The 20650-nt window shown below is 44.1% G+C and overlaps 1 protein-coding gene across 1 annotated transcript in view; it reads left to right on the top strand.

The window, feature by feature from the left end:
• SBNO1 (strawberry notch homolog 1) overlaps nt 1–20650 on the top strand; it is a gene marked incomplete in the record, with an annotated part of 3303179 nt that overhangs the window by 934086 nt on the left and 2348443 nt on the right. The window contains 1 exon segment of the mRNA XM_044068578.1: nt 48–138. Coding sequence (XP_043924513.1) covers nt 48–138 — 91 coding nt within the window.

The raw sequence follows: 20650 nt of genomic DNA on the forward strand, positions 1-20650 counted from the left end.
GTTTTGATTCAGCTTAGCTTTGCTCATGTATTTCTCTCCTTTTGTAGGTTTAGTGTGTCAAATGATTTGAAATATGACGCCGAAAGAGATTTGAGAGATATTGGTGCAAAAAATATTCTAGTCCATTCTTTAAACAAGGTAAGCACTGTTTATTAACAGAGGAGCAGTCTGCAGTTTGAGCCGCTAGTTTATTTATTTATTTATTTTTTTAATTGGGGATTAGTTTTGTCTGCATTAGTGGGGCATTGTGGTTCTGTTGACTGCTGTTTATCTCCTTGTACTCAATTTGCAAACCCCTTCTAAAGAAGTCCATGCTGTATTTTGTCCATTTACAGTTGATGTTGTGTTGTACAGCAGCATATTTTCCCCAGTCATCCATTTTTGGCAACTTTCATGCTTTTAAACGCTTCATTGTTTACAGATCATTGAGTGAAAATTTTCCTTTTAATTGCATCATTTTTGTTTTTTTAACTGTATTTGTCAAATGAAAGTAAAGAGAACTTATTTCAGTATTAACATTATGAAATGCTGGAGTCCTTGGTTGTAATTATTGCATATCGTGCTTGTTCTGAAGCAGTTGAATTAATGGTACTGTTGGTGTTAAACTTAATTTTAAAAACCTGCCCTCACAGCAGAATTTACAATAGTAAACTAAGCAACTTCAACAGTGTTATCTAATAAGTGATGATACTAGTGTGACGTTTTTATTCTGTTTATGGTAGACACATGCAAAGAGAAACGTTGGTTGTTTTTTAAAACTTTGGCTCAATTTTCCTCTTCTGTTGACCATCTTTTTTTTTTTTTTTTTTTTTAATTTCTCCAAGACTTGAGTTTCTAATATCATGATGGGAATGGACCCAATTCCTAAGTCAAAGTATGATTACATATGATGACATTAGTATTGTTTCGGTCTGTTAGCCAGAAATGCTCTTCGCAGCACCTGCAGTGTGCCCAGAATTGACTCCTCCTGCACCTCATACGGAATTCATCAGTAACATTTAAATACAGCTGTTAATTCTTTGAGACCCATTGCTCCTACTGTTATTGGAACTGTCTGGGTGGTGGTCCACTTTGCACTTCTCTCTATGCAAGACACTGTAATCACTGGGTATAACAGTTTCAGTGAGCAATGCTACTTTTGTCATTTTTTCATGGACTATTACATCTGGTTTTCTCTCATCTAATTTTTGAACTGTTGGTCAAGGGTGATAGCATGTGTGATAAACGTCATAATTTTCCATAGTGCTTTTGTAAGTCATGATGTTAGGTAGTCTGATCTCACCTTCATTTTTACATATGGATTTGGAGCCGATCCTCTGCTCCGACTCAGCCAATTTACAAGCTTGGAAGACTTTTGGTTGGCTTGTGGTTAAGCAGGTATCCCATGGTGCACCAGTACAATCCCCAGATCTCGTTTGCCATGTCGACGAGTTCGGTTGTGCTTCTCTTAGCGCTGGTTAAGTTTTTCAAAATTCTTCATATTGTATCGTGTTTAATGCTTTATTATTGTATATTTAGTATTGCTAATATATCAGGCAGTTGCTTTGCTTGCCCTTTTTGAGTGCAACTTAGTTTTCTAGTTGTTTATTGGTATCCTGTGTGCCAGTTAGTTTTAGGCACTGTTGTGCATTTGTGATTATTAGGTAGAGTTTTTGGCGGTTTTCCGCTCTTAGTCAACAGGGGCTCCTGTCTGTTATTCTGACCTTTTTTGGTCACCGTTAGCAGGTGGTTTCTGCTATTTTGACATTATTTATTTTTTTTTTTGGCGGGGATCTGCTTGTGAAGTTACTAGGATTGCAAGTTTATTACTTGTTTTTTTTTTCTTAAGAATAGAAAGTTAGTGTCATTTACAGTTTCTCTTGTGTACATGGCTTTCCTTTCTGGTCTGTTTAAGTTAGAAGACCTAGTTTCACTACACCGGGCTAGGCCCGTTTAAGTTAGAGGACCTAGTCGTCGTGTAATTCCTTCTTAGGGCGAGGCCTGTTTTAGGTAGAGGACCTAGTCCTCCCTTCCTTTTTTCTCTTTCAGTCTCTGGGCTGTGTATGTGTAATATGTCAAAGGAAAGTAAGGAGCATTAAACCCTCGAGGTTCAAAAAGTGTATGAAATGCTCCCAAAAGATGTCATTAATGGATGGCCACAGTAGCTGTCTACTGCCTTAGGGGTCATCCACTTACAGGAGTAGTTTGTTCTGCCATGCTTTCTCTCCTAGAGTGTTACAGGAGAGGAAGAACAAACTCATACTCAAGGGTCTATTGAAACCATGCTTTGAGGAAGCGCTGTCCAGTTCTTCGGCTTCCTCTAAGTCTGGGAAATCAAAATAGTCAAAAAGATCTTCTCTGGCACTGGTTGGTGTCTTGGAGCCACCTCATAAACAATAGAGACAATCCAAATCTGCCTCCTCAGCCTTCGGAGCTGAAGGAGAGCATCATGGTCGTGTCAGAGTAGGTTACCGAGGTTTCGGAACCGATATCTGAAACAACTGATACAGCAGCTACTCACAGCCGGTCTGTAAGCTCCCTACCAGTGTCCGTAACAATTAAGTCTCCAGTGCCCCCCAGGTCAAGATCCCCAACTATGTCTTCTAGGTCTTCCAGGACCCTTTCAGAAGAAGATGTGGAGAGGGTAGTGCTGAGACTCCTGCAGTAGTCTCCCTTGCCAAAATTGTTTGCTCCGACCCAGTCGGCTCCGAAGCCACTTGACCCAGTTTTGCCCTTTTCTGCTATTCCTCCTCTGAGCCATACTGGCCTTTCGGAGCTGGAGTGCTTGGTGCCAGTGGAGGAAACGCCGGCTCCAACTCACCTTGTTGCTGCCTTGGAGCTGGGTTCGGCTCCGACACACACTGTGCCGTCCGTCGTGTCCAGGGGCCAAAGCTCTCCTGTTGGCACCGACAGGGAGGGTTGGAATCTTATCTTCGGTTCCGAGCCTTCCTCTCTGTGCGTCGGCCAGGGTGAGCTCAGATCCTGCATCTATCTTTGAGCCGACAGCTCTAGCACTGACCCACATCTTTTCGGAGCGGGGGAGGTCTTTGGAGCCAGAGAGATCGGCGTTTGAGATGATGTGTGCTGTCTCATTCTCCAGCACCTACTACTGGCACCAGCACTCTTCCCCCGAGAGCACCCATTTCAGTGTTAGCCCCTACTCTCTCTGGAGACAGCAGAGACCCACAGCCTCAGGAGCCATCGGCTGGTGGCTCCCACTCTTCTGAGGTTTCCCCAGAATATCCTTCCGAGGAGCCTTCCCGGAAGAGGTTATGTAAGAGGAAACATATTGACTCCCAGGATGAGTCTTTGACATCGGACATTGACCTCGAGGAGTCTGAAGGGTCCCCTAAGTCGTCCTCTGATGATGTCTCCTTTGTAGACGTTTTAGAGATCCTTAGGCAGAGGTGTGACTGGCTCACTATTAACCCTTCTGATGAGGAGTCTGTGTACCTGAAGGCTTTCGGGACTCAACCTTTTGCATCTTGGGTGTCTCCACCTTTTGACGAACTAATGGATCTAGTCAGTTGAAAGGTGTGGGATACTCCTGACACCGTGGAGCCAGTCTCCAGGAGACCAAATAAGTTCTTGTCTGCCCATCCTGGTAAAGAGTTCTTGTCCAAGGGTGTACCCATAGATGCCATGTTGGTGGCGGCGGACACAAAGGAGTTTGCGGAGAACTCTTCCATCTATTCCTCCGCCAAACAAGGAGTCTCGGCAGATGGACAGATTTGGGAAGCGTATTTTTAGTTCAGCGGCCTTTACCCGCTGAACTATCTCATGCACTTCACGAGGTTGCAGAGGGATCTCCTCAAGGAATTAGGAGATTCTATACAAGGTGCGTGTACTGAAGGAGTTGCTGACAAAATTTCTACTCAGTTGTCCACCTTAAATTCTGTGGTTAACTCCTCGATGCGACTTGTATCTTATGCTGTGGATGGAGCGAGTAGAGCAGCGGGTTCCGGAGTTGCCTTGAGGCGCCACTCCTGGATGCGCTTGTGTAATTTTGCGGAACCGTTCGTCTACTTTCGTCTACTTTCACCAGCGCCCCGTTTGATGGTTCCTCATTGTTTGGTTCCAAGGTGAAGGATACACCCACTTGGTGTGAGCAAGAAGGAAAGACCCTTTCTGCCGTGGGATTGAGTTTTACTGTCCCTTCCAGACCATACCCAAAGGGTCAAAGGGGCGGTAAAATGTGGTTCAAGAAGTCTGAGGGTCTTTCCTGACACACAGGGTGAATCCTCCTTCAGAGGCAAAGGAGGAGGAAACTGCAGATGTGGTCCGCAATATCAACAAGGTCGTGATTCCTTTCGAGGACGGCCTTATCAGAGCTCATGATGTGGAGCCTGACTGCGCTTCTCTGGGCCGGTCAGGGGTCACATTTCTTTGTACCAAGAAGCCTGGCTAAATATCACCCAAGACAAGTGGGCACAAAGAGTTGTTACCAGAGGCTGTATCATACCCTTTTCCCTATCACCGTTTGTTCCCAGAAGGATCCCAGATGTACCACCCAATCACAGGGCTCGGGCAACTGTGGAGATCAACTAGTTGCTCGCAAAAAGTCATCTAGCCCGTCCCAGCAGACCAGATAGGATCCGGAACTTACTCCAGGTTCTTTTTAGTTCCAAAACGAACCGGAGATAGGCGGCCAATATTGGAACTCAGCAGATTGAACGAATCAGTGAAGGGCAAGTTTCGAATGGTAACGGTCTATACTCCCGTTGTTAGGGAAATACTTTTGGATGTGCTCTCTGGATCTTCAGGATGCATATCACATAAAAATGGACAAGGCATCCAGAAGCCATCTACGCTTCCGGCTGGGAACCAGTCACCATCAGTTTCACGCTCTGCCCTTTGGTCTCACCACAGCACCCGGGGTGTTCAAATGCATGGCAGTAGTGACAGCATACTTGAGACGTCAGGGATTCCAGGTGTTTCCGTATTTGGACGACTTGCTCCTGACCGCCCCCACCAGGCATCTACTCATCCAAAACAGGGACACCACAATTCAACTTTGTGCTCAGTTAGGGATCTCCATAAATTTGAAAAAATCTGCATTATTGCCCTCTCAATCTGATTTTTATAGGTGCAGAGGTAGACAACAGTGAACATGACAGCTAGTCTCATTGCCGAAAGGGCACAGAACTTAATCTCCCAAGTTCAACACTTTCTGCTGTTGCAAAAAGTCAAAGCGAAGTGGGTTCTTCAGCTCCTCTGGACTATGGCTTCCCCAATTCTATTGGTAGCATTAGCCAGGTTGAACATGAGAATTCTCCAGTGGCTTCTGTTTTCCCAGTGATCCTTCCAATTTCCTTCACTGAGTCATCCTATCCTACTGACTGAATAATGCAAGAGGGACCTTCATTGGTGGATAGATTCCAATCAACTGATCACAGGTGCCCCCTTTGTTCCTGTCCAACCCGTTGCCACTGTGACTGCGGATGCCTCCCAGATCGTGTCGGGGGGGGGGCATTATCTCAGCAGGGACTGTCCAAGGCACTTGGCAGGAACATGAGGCTCATCTGCATATCTATTTTATGGAGAATGAGGGTGGTGCTTCTGGCGTTGGAAGCACTTCAAGACCACTTTCCTCTAGGGACAATTGTGATACAATCAGACAACATGTCGGTGGTTTGGTAGATCAGCAAACAGCGTGATACCAGATCTTACCCACTCTGTCAAGAAACCATGCAAATTTGGGAATGGGCAAATTCTTCCCAGCGCTTTCTGGCTGCAATGCACATTCCAGGGACGACCAACGTGTTAGCTGACAAGCTCAGCCGGGCAATCCTAATGCCTCACGAGTGGTCTCCGAAACGGGAAACAGGGGATCAGATTTTCTGGAAATGGGGACGGACAGCCTTGCTGCGACCTTTTTCCAGCCCAGTCAATACCAAATGCAGCAGCTATTTTTCCCTCGTTCCCCCACCAGGGGAGTCTCCCAGAGACACTCTGGCTCACGATTGGCCCATGGGACTTCTGTATGCTTTTCCTCCAACCCCTCCCATTTCCAAAGTGATTCAGAAAGCCAGTCGGATGGGAAGCAAGTTGATCCTTATTGCTCCTTACTGGCCTCGTCAGGTTTGGTTCCCCTTCCTTGAGCCTCTCCTCCTTGGATGATCCTTGGATTCTGGACTCAAATCCAGATCTATTGACTCTCATGTCTGGTTCGCTACACCCCTCAGTCCACATCCTTAAATTGACAGCGTGTCTGCTCCAGTTCCATCCATAGTCAGGCTTCATGATGTATCCTATTCAGTGTCACATATGTCCTCCCATAAACCTTCAACTAGGAGGCTGTATGGCAGTAAATGGAAAAGATTTTCTATTTGGGCACAGAGAATGAATGTAGACCCATACACTGCTTCTATCCCTGTGATTCTGGATTTTCTTTCTGAGCTTTTTCAACAAGGATCTGCCGCTGCCACTATTAGTCCAATTGGCAGCGATTTCTCATTTTCAATTAGGTTTTCCAGATACCAATTTAATGTCTCATAAGCTATGCAAGACCTTTTTGAAAGTGGCCACTCTATTGAGACCACCTCTGCAAGAACCAGTGGCTTCTTGGGATTTGAAATTTGTGTTGTCCAAATTGACTTCTCCACCCTCTGAACCTTCCCACTCATCTCTAAAATTTTTGTCTTGGAAGACCTTGTTTTTTGGTAGCTATCACATCAGCTAGACTGGTATTGGAGCTACAGGCCTTGTCTATTAAGCCACTGTATTTGATTTTTCACAAAGACAGGGTGTCATTACATACTAATCCCTCCTTTGTTCCCAAAGTTTGTTCTAATACTACTTTAAACCAATCAGTAGAACTCCCAGTTTTCTTCCTTAGCCACTGTAATGCAGCTGAATACCATTTTCATCAGCTAGACGTTCATAGACAACTACGTTTTTATGTACAGCGGGCTAAGGCTTTCAGGAAATCAGATCAATTGTTCTTTTGCTTTTCTGACTCTAGATTGGGCTTGCCAGTTTCTGAAGTGACACTATCTAATTGGCTTTCCAGTTGTATAGCCTCTACCAGGTCGCGGTCTACCTCTGCAGCTTTTCAAGCCTGGGTACCCCTTGATATAATAATTGTGCAGCAGCTACGTGGGCTACCCCTCACACTTTTGTTACACATTACAAATTGGATTTGGCATCCAGGGGTAGAGCATCCTTTGGTTCCACAGTGCTCAAGAGAATTTTCCAATGAGCCACCCAAGAATAAGGCGCTAGGGATGCTGTCCCATATGTAAAAATGAAGGTGAGCTCGGACTACCTAACATAAAGAAGTTATGTAGTCACCATAACGTTCCATGTTGGTAGTCCATCTCACCCTTCATTTTTACCAACCCGCCCTCTTGCCTCTTGCCCCCTTCCTGGAAGATGTGGAAGTAATAATTTGGTTGCCCTTGGTTGGAGGCCCTTTAGTATTGGTTGTTTTTATGGTTGTTTAGTCTAGTGAGCAACAAACAAGATCTGGGGATTGTACTGGTGCACCATGGGATACCTGCTTAGCCATGAGCCATCCAGAAGTCTTCCAGCTTGTAAATCGGCCAAGTTGGAGCCGAGGATAGGCTCCAAACCCATATGTAAAAATGAAGGGTGAGATGGACTACCAACATGGAACGTTATGGTGAGTACATAACTACTTTTTTCCAGTGCTTCTCAGCTACTACAGTATTATTAGAATAAGAAACCAGTCACCTCTTCGAATAAACGCTCACAAGCCAAACAAAGGTAAAGTGAAAGCTAAACAAGAAAGGCTGGCTTTGAGCGAGGCAAACAGTTAGTTTCAGTATAATTTCCAACTCCCAACGAGGAACACTTCGATACTCTGGTGTACAAACAACTCTCCGATTCAATGATGAATGAAAATGTCTTTAATGATATAAAACAAATCCAGACAAGCGCTTTCGCTATAGTTAGCTTCTTCAGGTATATTTGGGATAACATAAGGACTATTATTTAGATATACAAATCCCACTATCAATTAAACAGCTCATTTTACATTTAAAAGGGAAATGCTTAAAACTATATCTAACATACTTATTCAAAATATTCCTGCAGAGCATGTATAACATGTATACTAATTTAAACATTTTCTTAAACATATGTATTTATAGCGAAAGCGCTTGTCTGAATTTGTTTTATATCATTAAAGAAATTTTCATTCATCATTGAATCGGAGAGTTGTTTGTACACCAGAGTATCGAAGTGTTCCTCGTTGGGAGTTGGAAATTATACTGAAACTAACTGTTTGCCTCGCTCAAAGCCAGTACTTCAGTATTATGTTTGCACAATCCTCAATGCAACAGTCTTGACACATTTATGCCTTTCAGTATATATCACGTCCAGCAACAAGGTATGCGTCAGTTTTCAATTCTACCTGCATTTATCTTTCTCTGGCGTTCAATGAATTTTGTAAACCAATGTGTATATAGTCCACTCTCCTGGGCTTGCCAATATTAACCTTTAGTCTTTTGGTTTAAATTCACCTTTCGTTAACCATTCCTGCATTAAATCCTGATCGACATGAGGTTGTTGCAGGTGTTTTCTGTACCTGCAGCTGTACTTGTGCATTTTCCACATTTCTTCCCCTCTCATCTGATCCTTCATCTTTCATCTTGTATTCATTCTTTTTTTTTTTTTTTTTGCACATTCAGTTGCTTCCCGATTTTCTACTTCTGGTTGATGTCCATTCCTTCTTGACATGATATGCTTCTGCTAAACTAACCAGGGAAGTCATTTTAGACTTGTTTTCTGCAGGTTTAAAACCTTTTCTCTGTTTGGATCTTGAGGTCAGCAGATATGTATGCATTCCTACGGTTGCAGATCTGTACATATAATCAGTTTCGAGGAGGCCCATACCTCCTTCAGAATGGGGAATATAAAATCTTTGTATACGCTGATTTTTTTTATAAATTATTTGATGAGCATGAAGCATTTTTCTTGCTTTCCTGTCTAATCCAGTACCTTTTGGGGCCAGTCAGTCACCCCAAAACTGTAAGTTAGAACAGGAATTAAAAATTGGTTTCTAGCTTGGACTTTTTTCTTAGATGTCAGAGCTGTTTTCGGTATTACATTGTCTTCTAAAATGTTCCTCAAGTTTTATTCATATTTGTTCATGTTTTATTGTTGATCCTTCAATTCCCAAATATGTATACACGCTCTCTTGCTAGAGTTCTTTTATATCACTTTCCTGTCCGAGACTATTGACTTGGTGCTGCAGCTTTCCTGCATTGAAGGGTTTTTTTTTTTTTGCACATTTATCAAGACCAGATGACATTCTTATATCATCTGAGAAAGTTGACTGCTTATAGTTGTGCTTTCAGTTCCCCATCGGATGAACTGCACAGTTTTAAATCATCTGCAAAGAGAAGATAAGTCTTTATACTTTGCTTTTTTCTGGGAACCAAATTCTAGCCATGACCTTATTTAAGTAGACAGCTTAATGGGTTATAAGGGTAAGACAAAAGAGCAGTGGTGAGAGTCACCGTGGAATATCCCCCTTTAAATTTTTATCTCTTGAGTAATGATTTGTTCTTTGTCATGGCTTAGCTGCATAGCAGTTTGGCATTGTTTCATGATCATTGTAAAGTGATCGATCAATGTAGGATGCATCTTATCTCATCCATGAAAGTTTGATGCTGTCAGATGTTTTTTTGTAGTCTATCCATACCATACTTAGATTCTTCCCCTTTTTACAATTCAACATTGACTTTAACAGATGATTTTGTTCCATTGTTGTCTTTGTTCTATTGCCATGATTGAGTTTTCTTCTAAATGACTAAACTGTCTGCATCAGTTTCAGTGTATAGTTTATATATCAATGGAAGGCAAGTTATTGGTCTGAAGTTTATATGATATCTTGCAGGTTCGCTCTTAAGGAGGAATATTATTTTTCCTGTTAACTGTGTTGGTGTATGTTCAGGGTGTCTCCATGTAAAGATGTTAATACATTTAGCCAGAAGTTAAGTACTGCATCTAGGCCTGGGGTTTTCCAATTAGGAGTTTTTCTTAATTTTGTTTTCAATTTCTCTAGCTGTTACTTCAACCTGTTTCATATCCTGTACATTTGAACTTCAGTCTTTTTTACTTCTTGTATCCATTCATCATCTTTGTTCCACAGGATATTAATAGATATTTCTGCAAAATGTTTATATTTCTTCTTTTTTTGGTGGTGTTTCTATTCCTTTTGCCTTGTTTCCCAGATGTTCTTAGTGTTTCACTGTTGCAGTGATTACATTTGGGTAATCCTGATGGCAGGTTGCCCTCAGTCTGCCTGAATTCCAAAGTCTTGAGTCCTGCGTTGGCTGCTGTTGCCCCCTTCCCTGACGTCAGGTCGTCAGGGATATAAAAGAAGCAGCCGACGCCATTTTATTCAGTCTTTCTTGCTGTGCGGTTCCCGAAGCAGACGCAGTTTGCAAGTGCTGGTCGGCCGACTCCTGAGATTTTCATGTTCGAATTTCAGATCTGAAGTCTTCAATAAAGCTAAGTACCCCCTTGGGGAAACTATTTTCTTGCTCCAGACTGATGTCAGAAAAAGTAAATAATGGTATTTTTTGTGGAAAGCAAATACCTCATAAGGACTTTCATTCTTACTGTATTCCTTGCCTAGGCCTTGATCACAACGTTTCTGGTTGTCGGTTTTGTGCTAGATTTCACCAACGCACTATTAAGCGTCTGTATGATTTTGCTTTAAACTATTTTGGACACCGGTTTAATTATCCAGAAATGTCGTCGGATAGCTATCAGACTACCAGAGTTCACAAAAAATGCAAAGAAAAAGAGATAAACAACCGAGGTCCAAAACCGACGACGAAGCTTCTCCTAAGCCATTCGCTGGTTCTCAGTGAGGTGCTTTCACAGCCCCTGACACCTGCTACTTTAGAGTTGCAGGCCGCTACCGACTCTCACATGGAGTTGGCCATGCCGCTGGAAAATCAAGGTATTGGAGCCTCGGATACTATTCCCTCAGATGGGTCCGGAGCCGCTGAGCAGGCACCGGCTTCTGAGGGTGTATTCAGACCTAAACATCTTTACATTAAACCAACTTCAGCTTCAAAGGCAAAGACTAAAGCAGCTTCTAAAGCAAAGAAACTCAAGAGCCACGTAGACAGGCCTCTATGCCCAAAAAACAAATGCTCAAAATGGCCGAAGACTTGATTACCTTGATCAGGGGTTCCCATCCCCATCTTGATGAGGCTTGGGCAAGAGACGGACTATGAATCTTCAGATCAGGTTTCTGTTTCTTCTGATTCCTCTTCTGATCAGGAATATTCTCTTCCCCCCCTATGAGGATTCTGATGCTGAAGAATCTATACCTTCAGCTTCTCCTCCAGAGGACTATTCTTTTGGGGAAGCCTTGCATACCATGAGGGAGCATTTCCACTGGGAGAGCCAAGATTTTTCAGAATCTAAAAAGAGGCTCAGGGATTTCCTTTTACTACCTCAACACAGGCCTCTAGCCATTCCACCTGTGTTAGACATTGTAGATGTGTTTTCGGAGTGTAGTCTTACCCCTAACTCCTTACCTCCAGCTCCTGTTAAGCCTGACTGATATTACAGAGTTCCGGACTCTAGTAAATTATTTTTAAAAACCCTTCTGCAGTCCCAGAAACTATTTCACAGGGTCCCTAAGGAGTTAGGGCTTCTGCTGCAAAAAACCCTACCCCCTCTGACAGAGATTCTAGGGCATTGGATAGATGGGGAAAAAAGGTTTACACATCTGCTACCTTGGCTACAAGGGCCTTAAACTGTCAGTTTCATATGCTCAAATATCAGCAACATGTCATGGCATTGCGTAAACAGAAAATGTTGTTTAAACTCTGAATGTGCAGAAAACAAGGAAATGCATGATTTATTGCATACAGCTGAACAAGTTGGAAAGCATACTTTGCAATGTGGTTTTGTTTCTTTGGAGGCTTCCTGCAGGGCCGCAGTTACGGGTTCTGTAATTAGGAAGCATGCTTGGTTAAAGGAACAAAATCTGCCTGAACATGTCAAAGTTAAATTAGATGCACCTTTACAGCACGATACTTTGTTTGGTGTTAAGGCAGAAGAGGTGTTAAAGAAAATGGAGGACAAAGCTAAATCTATGCAAACTGTCAAAGATTTTTTACAAGTACAGCCATCTAGGTTTATTAGACACTGGCCTATAAAGAATTGGTCCTTTCCTGTGTCAGACAGACCTCAAAGGGGCAGATCCAGATGCCCTAGAGGCAGATCCCAGGTGCAAGGTTCATACAGGTCAAAGCATTGGGGCGCTTCTACCTCCAAAGTTGGAGAAGACAAATCACAACCATACAGGAAACAGTCCCAGTGACTTCACTTGCCTGCACCAAGCACTTATCTCCTGGAAGCACCCTTAGGGGGAAAATTAGCACTTTTTTCTCAAAATTGGCACATTATAACCCAGGACAAGTGGGTTCTAAATAGTGTCACAAGGCTACAAGTTCCATTTCCATACCCTGCCAAAGGCAAACGGCTGGCCAGATCTCCCAAAAAATCAATGGGCAGAGGCACCAAAACAAGTCTTATCCCTCATGGACATGGGGGCCATTCAACAAGTACCAGAGTAAGAGCAGAGACAAGGATTTTACTTAAGACTGTTCTTGGTACCCAGAAAATACAAGGCCTGGAGACCATTACTGGACCTATGTATTCTGAACACGTTCCTGGATATACCAAAATTCAAAATTTTGACTTTGCAGCAGCTTCTGCCCATGCTGGGCAAGAACGCTTGGCTTGTGACTTTAGACCTAAAAGAGGCATACCTGCATGTCCCAATGAGAAACTCATGCAGAAGATACCTCAGAGTCAAGGCTGGCTCAATGCATTACCAGTTTTCTTCACTGCCCTTTGGCTTCTCTACTGTGCCCAGGGTTTTTACAAAGTGCCTGGCACCAGTAATTGCGTTCTGCTGACAGAGTAATACAAATATATCCTTAATTGGACGACTGTCTAATTCAAGCAGAGAACAAGGACATTTCTTCTACAGCATCTGGTGTTTGTGGAAAGACTTCTAACAGGCCTAGGGTACACAGTCAACGAAAAGAAATCAAAACTAGTACCCTCTCAAGAGTTAATATTGCTGGGATTCAAGCTTAAATACAACTGCCCAGATGGCTTATCTCATGCCAGACAAACACAGGCAACTGACTACCAATTTCAAAATGTTTGCAACAAAGGCCCAGTTATCTGCAAGAAAAATTCTGCAGGCTTTGGGCTTCATGGCATCCTGCATCCTGCTAATTCCATTTGCAAGACTGCATATGAGGAAACCTCAATAGTACCTAAAAAGTATTTGGACTCAGTACTGCCATAACCTGGAAACAATGATTACTCTGATTCCCTGCCTGCAACAGGAGTTTCGATGGTGGGCGAAGGCTTGTCACCAGAACAAGGGACAGCCATTCACATTACCCCCAGTCAGGCAGACACTAACAACGGATGCATCAGATTATGCCTGGGGGACCCACATGGCAGGAAGATGCATTCAGGGCACGTGGTCCTCAAACCAAATGCATCTACATATCAATCAGAAAGAAATGCTAGCTGTTCAAAATGCCCTGACAGCCTTCAAAGACCTACTTCATCCGGGACAACTACTGATAAAGACAGACAACACTACTGTCATGTGGTATATAAACAAGCAGGGGGCACACATTCTTACCCCCTTTGCAGACTAGCCATGACTTTGTGGGACACAGCATTGACTTACCAAGTACATCTGCAGGCACAATTCCTGCCAGGAAAGGAAAATACTCTGGCAGACGAAATAAGCAGAAACCTCATGGATCCCCAGGAGTGGCAGCTGGATCCACAAGTCTTCAGCATGATAACAAGGAAATGGGGATGCCCGAACATAGGTCTATTTGCCTCCCCTCACAACTACCAACTAAAAAGATTCTGTGCAAGGACTTATCACAGACAAGCATGGAAAGTGGACGCCCTATCTTTCAGCTAGAAAAAACTATCTGTATATGCCTTTCCTCCACTGCCTCTCCTCCCCAAGTTACTCCTAAAGGTCAGATAGGAGAAGCCAAAGATGATACTGATTGCCCCAGACTGCCCCGCCAGTACTGGTATCAAATCCTAAGGAACTTCTCAATGCCCAGCATGGACCTTATCTCAAATACCCCATCTACTATCCCAGCAAAACAATCGGATCCTGCACAACCAGCTCAGGACTTTAAACCTGACAGCATGGCGGATAATGTAATCATAAAAAGCACACCTCTCAGTAAAGCTGTGACGGATGTCATTTTGGAAGCCAGAAGGCGTAGTACTAGAAAATCTTATGCTGGAAAATGGAAGAGATTCTGTGCTTGGAACCAGGCACAAGGAACTGATACAGCTGTACCAAATATTCCTCAGATTTTGCAATACTTACTGAGATGCTGAACAAAGGCCTATCTTTTTCATCCATTAAAATTCATGCCTCTGCCATTTCGGCTCATTACAATACAGAGCCACCAATCTTTTCTCATCCTTTATTAAGCAGTACCTCAGAGGAGCCAAAAATTTAAGGCCTCCAAGGAGATCACCAATACCTGCATGGGACCTCAACTATGTCTTGGAAAACTCACCCTGCCTCCTATTGAGCCAGCTGCTACTGCTGATATAAAGTTTTTATTTTGGAAAACAGCTCTGCTCCTAGCAATAACTTTTGCAAGACGAGTTTCAGAGCTACAGGCACTCATGGCTGTGGAACCTTTCATCATGTTTTTTCCAGACAGGGTTTCTCTGAGGACAAACGCAACATTTATGCCTAAGGTGGTGTCCACCTTTGCTCTTAACCAAGCTATTCATCTGCCAACTTTTTATCCAAATCCACAGAACAAGAGGGAGAGAGTTCTGCATTCCTTGGATGTACACAGCTTAGATTCTACTTGGACAGAACCAAAGTTTTCAGGAAGACAGAGCAATTAATACTGGCATATGCTGCAGGATCACAGGGAAAGGCCATCTCAAAGCAGACTATTTCAAAGTGGATAGGCCACTGCATTCATTTCTGCTTTCACCATGGCAAGCCAGTGCCTAAGGGCATTAGGCCACATTCAACCAGAGCTGCAGCCACTTCAGCAGTCTCTCAGGGGAGTACCAACCAAAGACATTTTAGAGGCTACTTGGAGTTCAGTGCACACCTTTACAAAGCACTATCATCTGCCACTTTACTCTAAATCCAGGGCAGGTTTTGCCACTGCAGTTCTGCAGGGCCTCTTAGCCACTCCTAATGCTGTTTAGCTCCAGCCTCCTAACCATAGCTTTGGGACTCTACCCAAATGTAATGACTGCAACAGTGAATACACTCCAACATCTACATTTATGGTAAGTGTACACAACTGTACTTTCTCTGTAAAACGTTTTTGGGTCATCAATAAATTGCTTATATGTTATGTAGTTCCATCTCACCTCCATTATTGCGTGTGGGTTTATAGCTGATCCTCTGCTCCGACTCTGCTGCTTAGAAAGCCTGAAAACTTCTGATTGGCTCGTGGCTAGGAGGTATCCCATGGTGCATGAGCTCATTCCCCAGATCTCGTTTGCCGCATTTTCATTCAGAAGCTTTTGTTTGGCCATGGCTAAGTGATTTAGTTCATTATTATTACTGCTTGTTAGGAGTTTTTTGCTTTGTGTGAAGTTTTATTCTGATTGCTGACAGTATTATTGTGATACCAATTTGTGTCTTTAACCAGATTTGATTTATTGCAGTTTTAAAAATTTCTTGGGCCTGTTGGCCGTCTGTGGTTCCCGTGAGTGTGTTTTTAGACTAGACCGTTTAACTTAGAGGTGCTAGTTTGTTCCCTTTTTTCTTTCTTGCACTAGGTTCGTTTAAGTTAGAGAACCTGGTAAAACCCCTTTTATTTTTGTTGTGGGTATTAGGGCTAGATTTCCTTAAGTTAGAGGATCTAGTTCCTTTCCTGTTGTGAGTGTGTTGTTTTTTTTTCTACTGCCATAGTCTAAGGAACATAAAAAACATAAACCGGGTTTAAAAAGTGTACTAAATGTTCGCAAAAAAATGTCCATCACCGATGGACAATAGCGTCCATGTGTACTGCTTAGGGGCCATACATCTACAAGAAACTTGTCTCTCTTGTCATTCTTTTAGCCCTAGAGCACTCCAGGAATGGAAGAATAAGCTGATTTTAAAAGGCATGTTAAAACCTTCCTTCGAGGAAGACCTAGCCAGTTCTTCCTCCTCTGCTAGGTCGCAGTTTTCTAGAAAGGATAAGGCAAGACTTCTAAAAGGCCTTCTCCAGCCACATCTTCTGTTTCTTAACCTCCACAGAAATTACCAAAATCGAAGTTGGCCTCTGTCTCTTCGGCACCACAGTCTTAGGGGCCGATTGAGATTCTGGACATGGACCCTGCACTATTGGTACCATGTGTTTTGGTGCAGATCACTAGCAGTCCTCTTCGGAGCAGGTCTACAGACATTCCACCGGTCTCCCCTACTCTAAAATTGTCTATATTGCAGAGAACAAGGTCTCCCACACTGTCCTCCAGATCCTCCAGGAGCTTATCTGAAGAAGACATTGAGAGAGTGGTGCTCAGACTCCTCAAGTAGTCGGCCTTGCCAAAATTTTTATCGGCTCCGACCCATTTGGTCTCGGAGCCGACTCCTGCTAACGATCCTGCTCTTTTTTTTCCTCCAACCCAGATTGGGTCTTTAGAGCTGATATTGTTGGTACCGACTATAGTGGTGTCCTCTGCTTCAGCACCCCGTGTGGTTGTCTTGGAGCCGAGCTGTGCTCCAACACTCTCGGCGTCCTAAGTGTGTAGGGTCCGAAGCTCTTCGGTCAGCCCCGAGGGGGACACTTGGAACTGAACTTCTTTGGTGCCTAGTCTTCCTCTTGGTGCGTCGGCCTGAGTGAGCTCGGACCCTACATCATTCTCAGAGCAGATTCTTTTGGTGCCATCGGCACCTACACTCTCCTCTGAGCCGGGGCGTCCGGAACCGGAGGAAACTGTCTTCGTGAGGATGAGCATATTGGATAGTTCATCCGTCCCACGTAGAAGTACCGATGCTATACTCCCTCAAGCGCTGACTACGGTCTCAGCATCCTTTCTCCCCCAGGATGGCAGAGACCCACAGCCTCAGGACCCCCATTTGGGTGGCCACCGATCTTCTGAGACCTCCCCAGAGGACCCCCCTTGGAAGAGATCGTGTAAGAGGAAGCATGTAGACTCCCCTGATGAGTCTGTCACATCTGACTCTGACCTAGTCTGAGGGGTCCCCTAAGTCGTCCTCTGAAGATGTCTCCTTTGCAGACGTTTTGGAGATCCTCAGGCAGAGAGGCTGCTGGCCCACCGCTATCCTGTCCCATGAGGAGTCATTGTACCTGAAGGCTTTCAGGACTCAACCCTCAGCTTCATGGGAGTCTTATCCATTTGATGAATTACTGGATCTTGTGAATCAGAAAAAATGGCAGACTCATGATGCCGTGGAACCGGTCCCCAGGAGGCCGAATAAATTTCATTCCGCCCCTAAAGACAAAGAATTTTTATCCAAGGGCTTACCTGTTGATGCCATAGTGGTGGCGGCAGCCACTAAGAAGGAGCTAGCAGAGACTACTTCTGTCCATCCACCGAATAAGGAATCCCGAACAATGGATAGGTACGGGAAGCATATCGTCTTTTCAGCAGCTTTTACACTCCGATCGCTGAACTATCTGTCACATTTTACGAGACTAAAGAGAGGTCTCCTAAAGGAGGTAGGAGGTACTCTTCAGGGTACCTCTACTGCAGCAGTCCAATCTACAGTGTCGGATCAGTTGGCTACTCTCACATCCATTAACTCCTCCGTGCGGCTGTTCTCGTATGCAGCTGGTGGTGCATGTAGGGTGGCGGGTTCAGGAGTCTTCTTGAGACATTCCTGGATGCGTCTATGCAACTTTGCTGAGCCTTTCAAGTCTACATTCACCAATGCTGCCATGGCGGATCTTCTCTTTTTGGACCCAAGGTGAAAAATACCCTCACCAGGTATGAACAGGAAGGAAAGACTCTCTTTGCCGTGGGAGTCCGTTTTACTGTTCCTTCTAGACCTTACCCTAAAGGTCAGAAGAGCAGTAAAATTTGTTTCAAGAAATCACAAAGACCTTTCCAGGATACACAGGGTGATTCCTCCTTCAGAGACAGGGGAGGAGGAAATAATGGTAGACGTCGCCTTAGAGGCAGGAGAGGCCCACAGAATCAGGGAGGTTGCGATTCCTTTCATGACCGTCCCTATCAGCATTCTGATGTGGAACCAGACTGTGCGTCTCTGGAGCTGGTCGGGGGTCGCCTGTCCTTGCACCCAGAAGCCTAGCTAAATCTCACTCGACACAAGTGGGTACAAGACATTATCACCAGAGGTTACACTATACCCTTTTTCCTTCCACCACACCCTCTCAAAAGGATCCCAGATATATACCACCCAATCACAGGGGTCAAGCGGCTATATAGATAAAAAAAGCTGCTATTAAAAAGTCATCCAAAAGGTCCCAGCAGACCAGACAGGATTCGGAACATACTCAATGTTCTTTTTAGTTCCAAAAAAACAGGAGACTGGAGACCCATCCTAGACCTCAGCAGGTTAAACAAGTATGTAAAGAAGTCCAAGTTCCTAATGGTCACTCTGCAATCCATACTCCTCCTGCTGTTAGGGAAAGACAGTTGGATGTGCCAAATGGATCTCCAGGATGCCTACTACCACATAATGGACAAAGCATCAAGGAGCTACCTACGCTTCCGGCTGGGAGACAATCATTGCCAGTTTCGGGCACTGCCCTTTGGTCTCACCACAGCCCCCTGGATGTTTAAGTGCATGGCAGTAGTCACAGCTCATTTATCCCCTCCAGACTCCATACCCCTTTCCCAGAGGTGCTCACTGTCTTCCCATCTGGAGAAACATGACCTCAGACAAATGGGCCTTATCTGTCATAGAAAAGGGTTATTTCATGACTTGGATCACCCCCCCCTGTTCTTAAGAGGCATCCCTCAGCCACTAAAGGACCATCTGCCCATATTCCAAACAGTCTTGGACAACCTGCTCTCCCAAGGGACTATCCAACCAGTTCCTCTGTCAGAAGAGGCTTTTACTCCAGACTTTTCCTGGTTCCAAGAAGACTGCCCATGAAGACCCACCCTGGATCTATCCCACCTTAACCTTTCTCTTCAAGTACCCACTTTTCGTGTGCTTGCACACCAGACTCCATTTCCACTGTTAATGCCCCCAGGCATTTCTGCCCACCTTGGACATTAAAGATGCATATCCGCCTAAGACAGACATGCAGGAAATATTTACACTTCTCTGTGGGTTCCTTGCATTTTCACTTTTCTGCTTTACCCTTTGGGCTATCTACTGCTCCAAGGGTATTCACTAAGTCTCTGGCTCTAATGGTAGCCTTATTGTAGGGTCCTAGGGGTACAGATTTTCCCATACCTGGATGACCACCTGATCCAGGCAGATTGTTAAAGTACCATTCAGAACCATCTCCAGACAGTGATTTCTATTCTACAGTCAACTTCCCCAGATCCAGCCTCAATCTCTTCCAGGACCGGTTTTCCCGGGGTGCAGAATCAGGACAGGAGTTATGATGCCATTCCTCCCACCTGAAAAGATGGAAAGCCTGAAGAAATACCTGGTGTCTGTCATCCACACCCCTGCAATTACACCAAGAGAGTACATCAGATTCTTAGGGCATATGGCTTTAACAATCCCCATGTTGCCACTGGCAAGACTCCACATGAGGAAACTTCAGTAGTACTTGAGGTCCATCCTGGACCTCGGCAATCTAAATCAGTTTGTAAAGAACTCCAAGTTCCAGATGGTCAAGGTTCAGACCATTCTAGCTCTTCCACAGAATGGGTATGCTCTATTGATCTTCAGGATGTGTACTATCATATCAAAATGAACAGATGCTCCTGGAGATTTCTGCACTGTTGGGTGGGGTCCAGTCATTACCAGTTCAGAGCCCTGCTCTTTCGTGTCACCACAACCCCTAAGGTGTACACCTAATGCTTAGCAGTGGTAACAGCTCATCTCAGACTGCGTGGCTTGAGTGTTTCCTTACCTAGATGACTGGCTTCTTTCCACCCTGACTAGGCATCATCTCTAAAAGACCAGGAAATACCTACTCCAATTATGCCAGTCCTTGGGAATCAGTCAGTTATACCAAGTCCCACCTTCAACCAGTTCTAGTCTTGGAGTTTATAGGAGCTTGCCTGGACACCTCCAGTCAGCTCACCTTTCTTCCATCAAATGGAATTTTTTTTATTAGGTCCATTAGTTGGATTTGGATTCCCCTCACTGCACCTATTCCTGCTGTTTTAGATTTTTTTGCTTCAGTTTTTTAAAGGAGGAGCTAGTTTTTCCACCATCTGTGGGAAGTTAGCAGCCATCTCTAATTATCAGTAGAAATAATGCTTTCTAGCGTCCTCCAGGTTATGCATGGCCCTTCTTAAAGGAACTTTTTTTTTTTTTTTTTTTTTTAAGACCTCCAATTAAAAATCCTATTCCACCCTGGTACACTGTTGCAGAGTTTAACTCAATCTCACTTTGAGCCCTCAGCCAAGTCTGATCTCAATTTTCTTTCTTGGAAGACAATATTTCTAGTAGCCATCACTTTGGTTAGGCGAGTTTGTGAACTCCAGACACACTCCTCAAAATCACCATACTTGATTTTCCATAAAG

This window comes from Protopterus annectens, chromosome 4.part0 (assembly GCF_019279795.1).
Source record: "Protopterus annectens isolate FY-2018-M chromosome 4.part0, PAN1.0, whole genome shotgun sequence".
Taxonomy (NCBI): Eukaryota; Metazoa; Chordata; order Ceratodontiformes; family Protopteridae; genus Protopterus; species Protopterus annectens.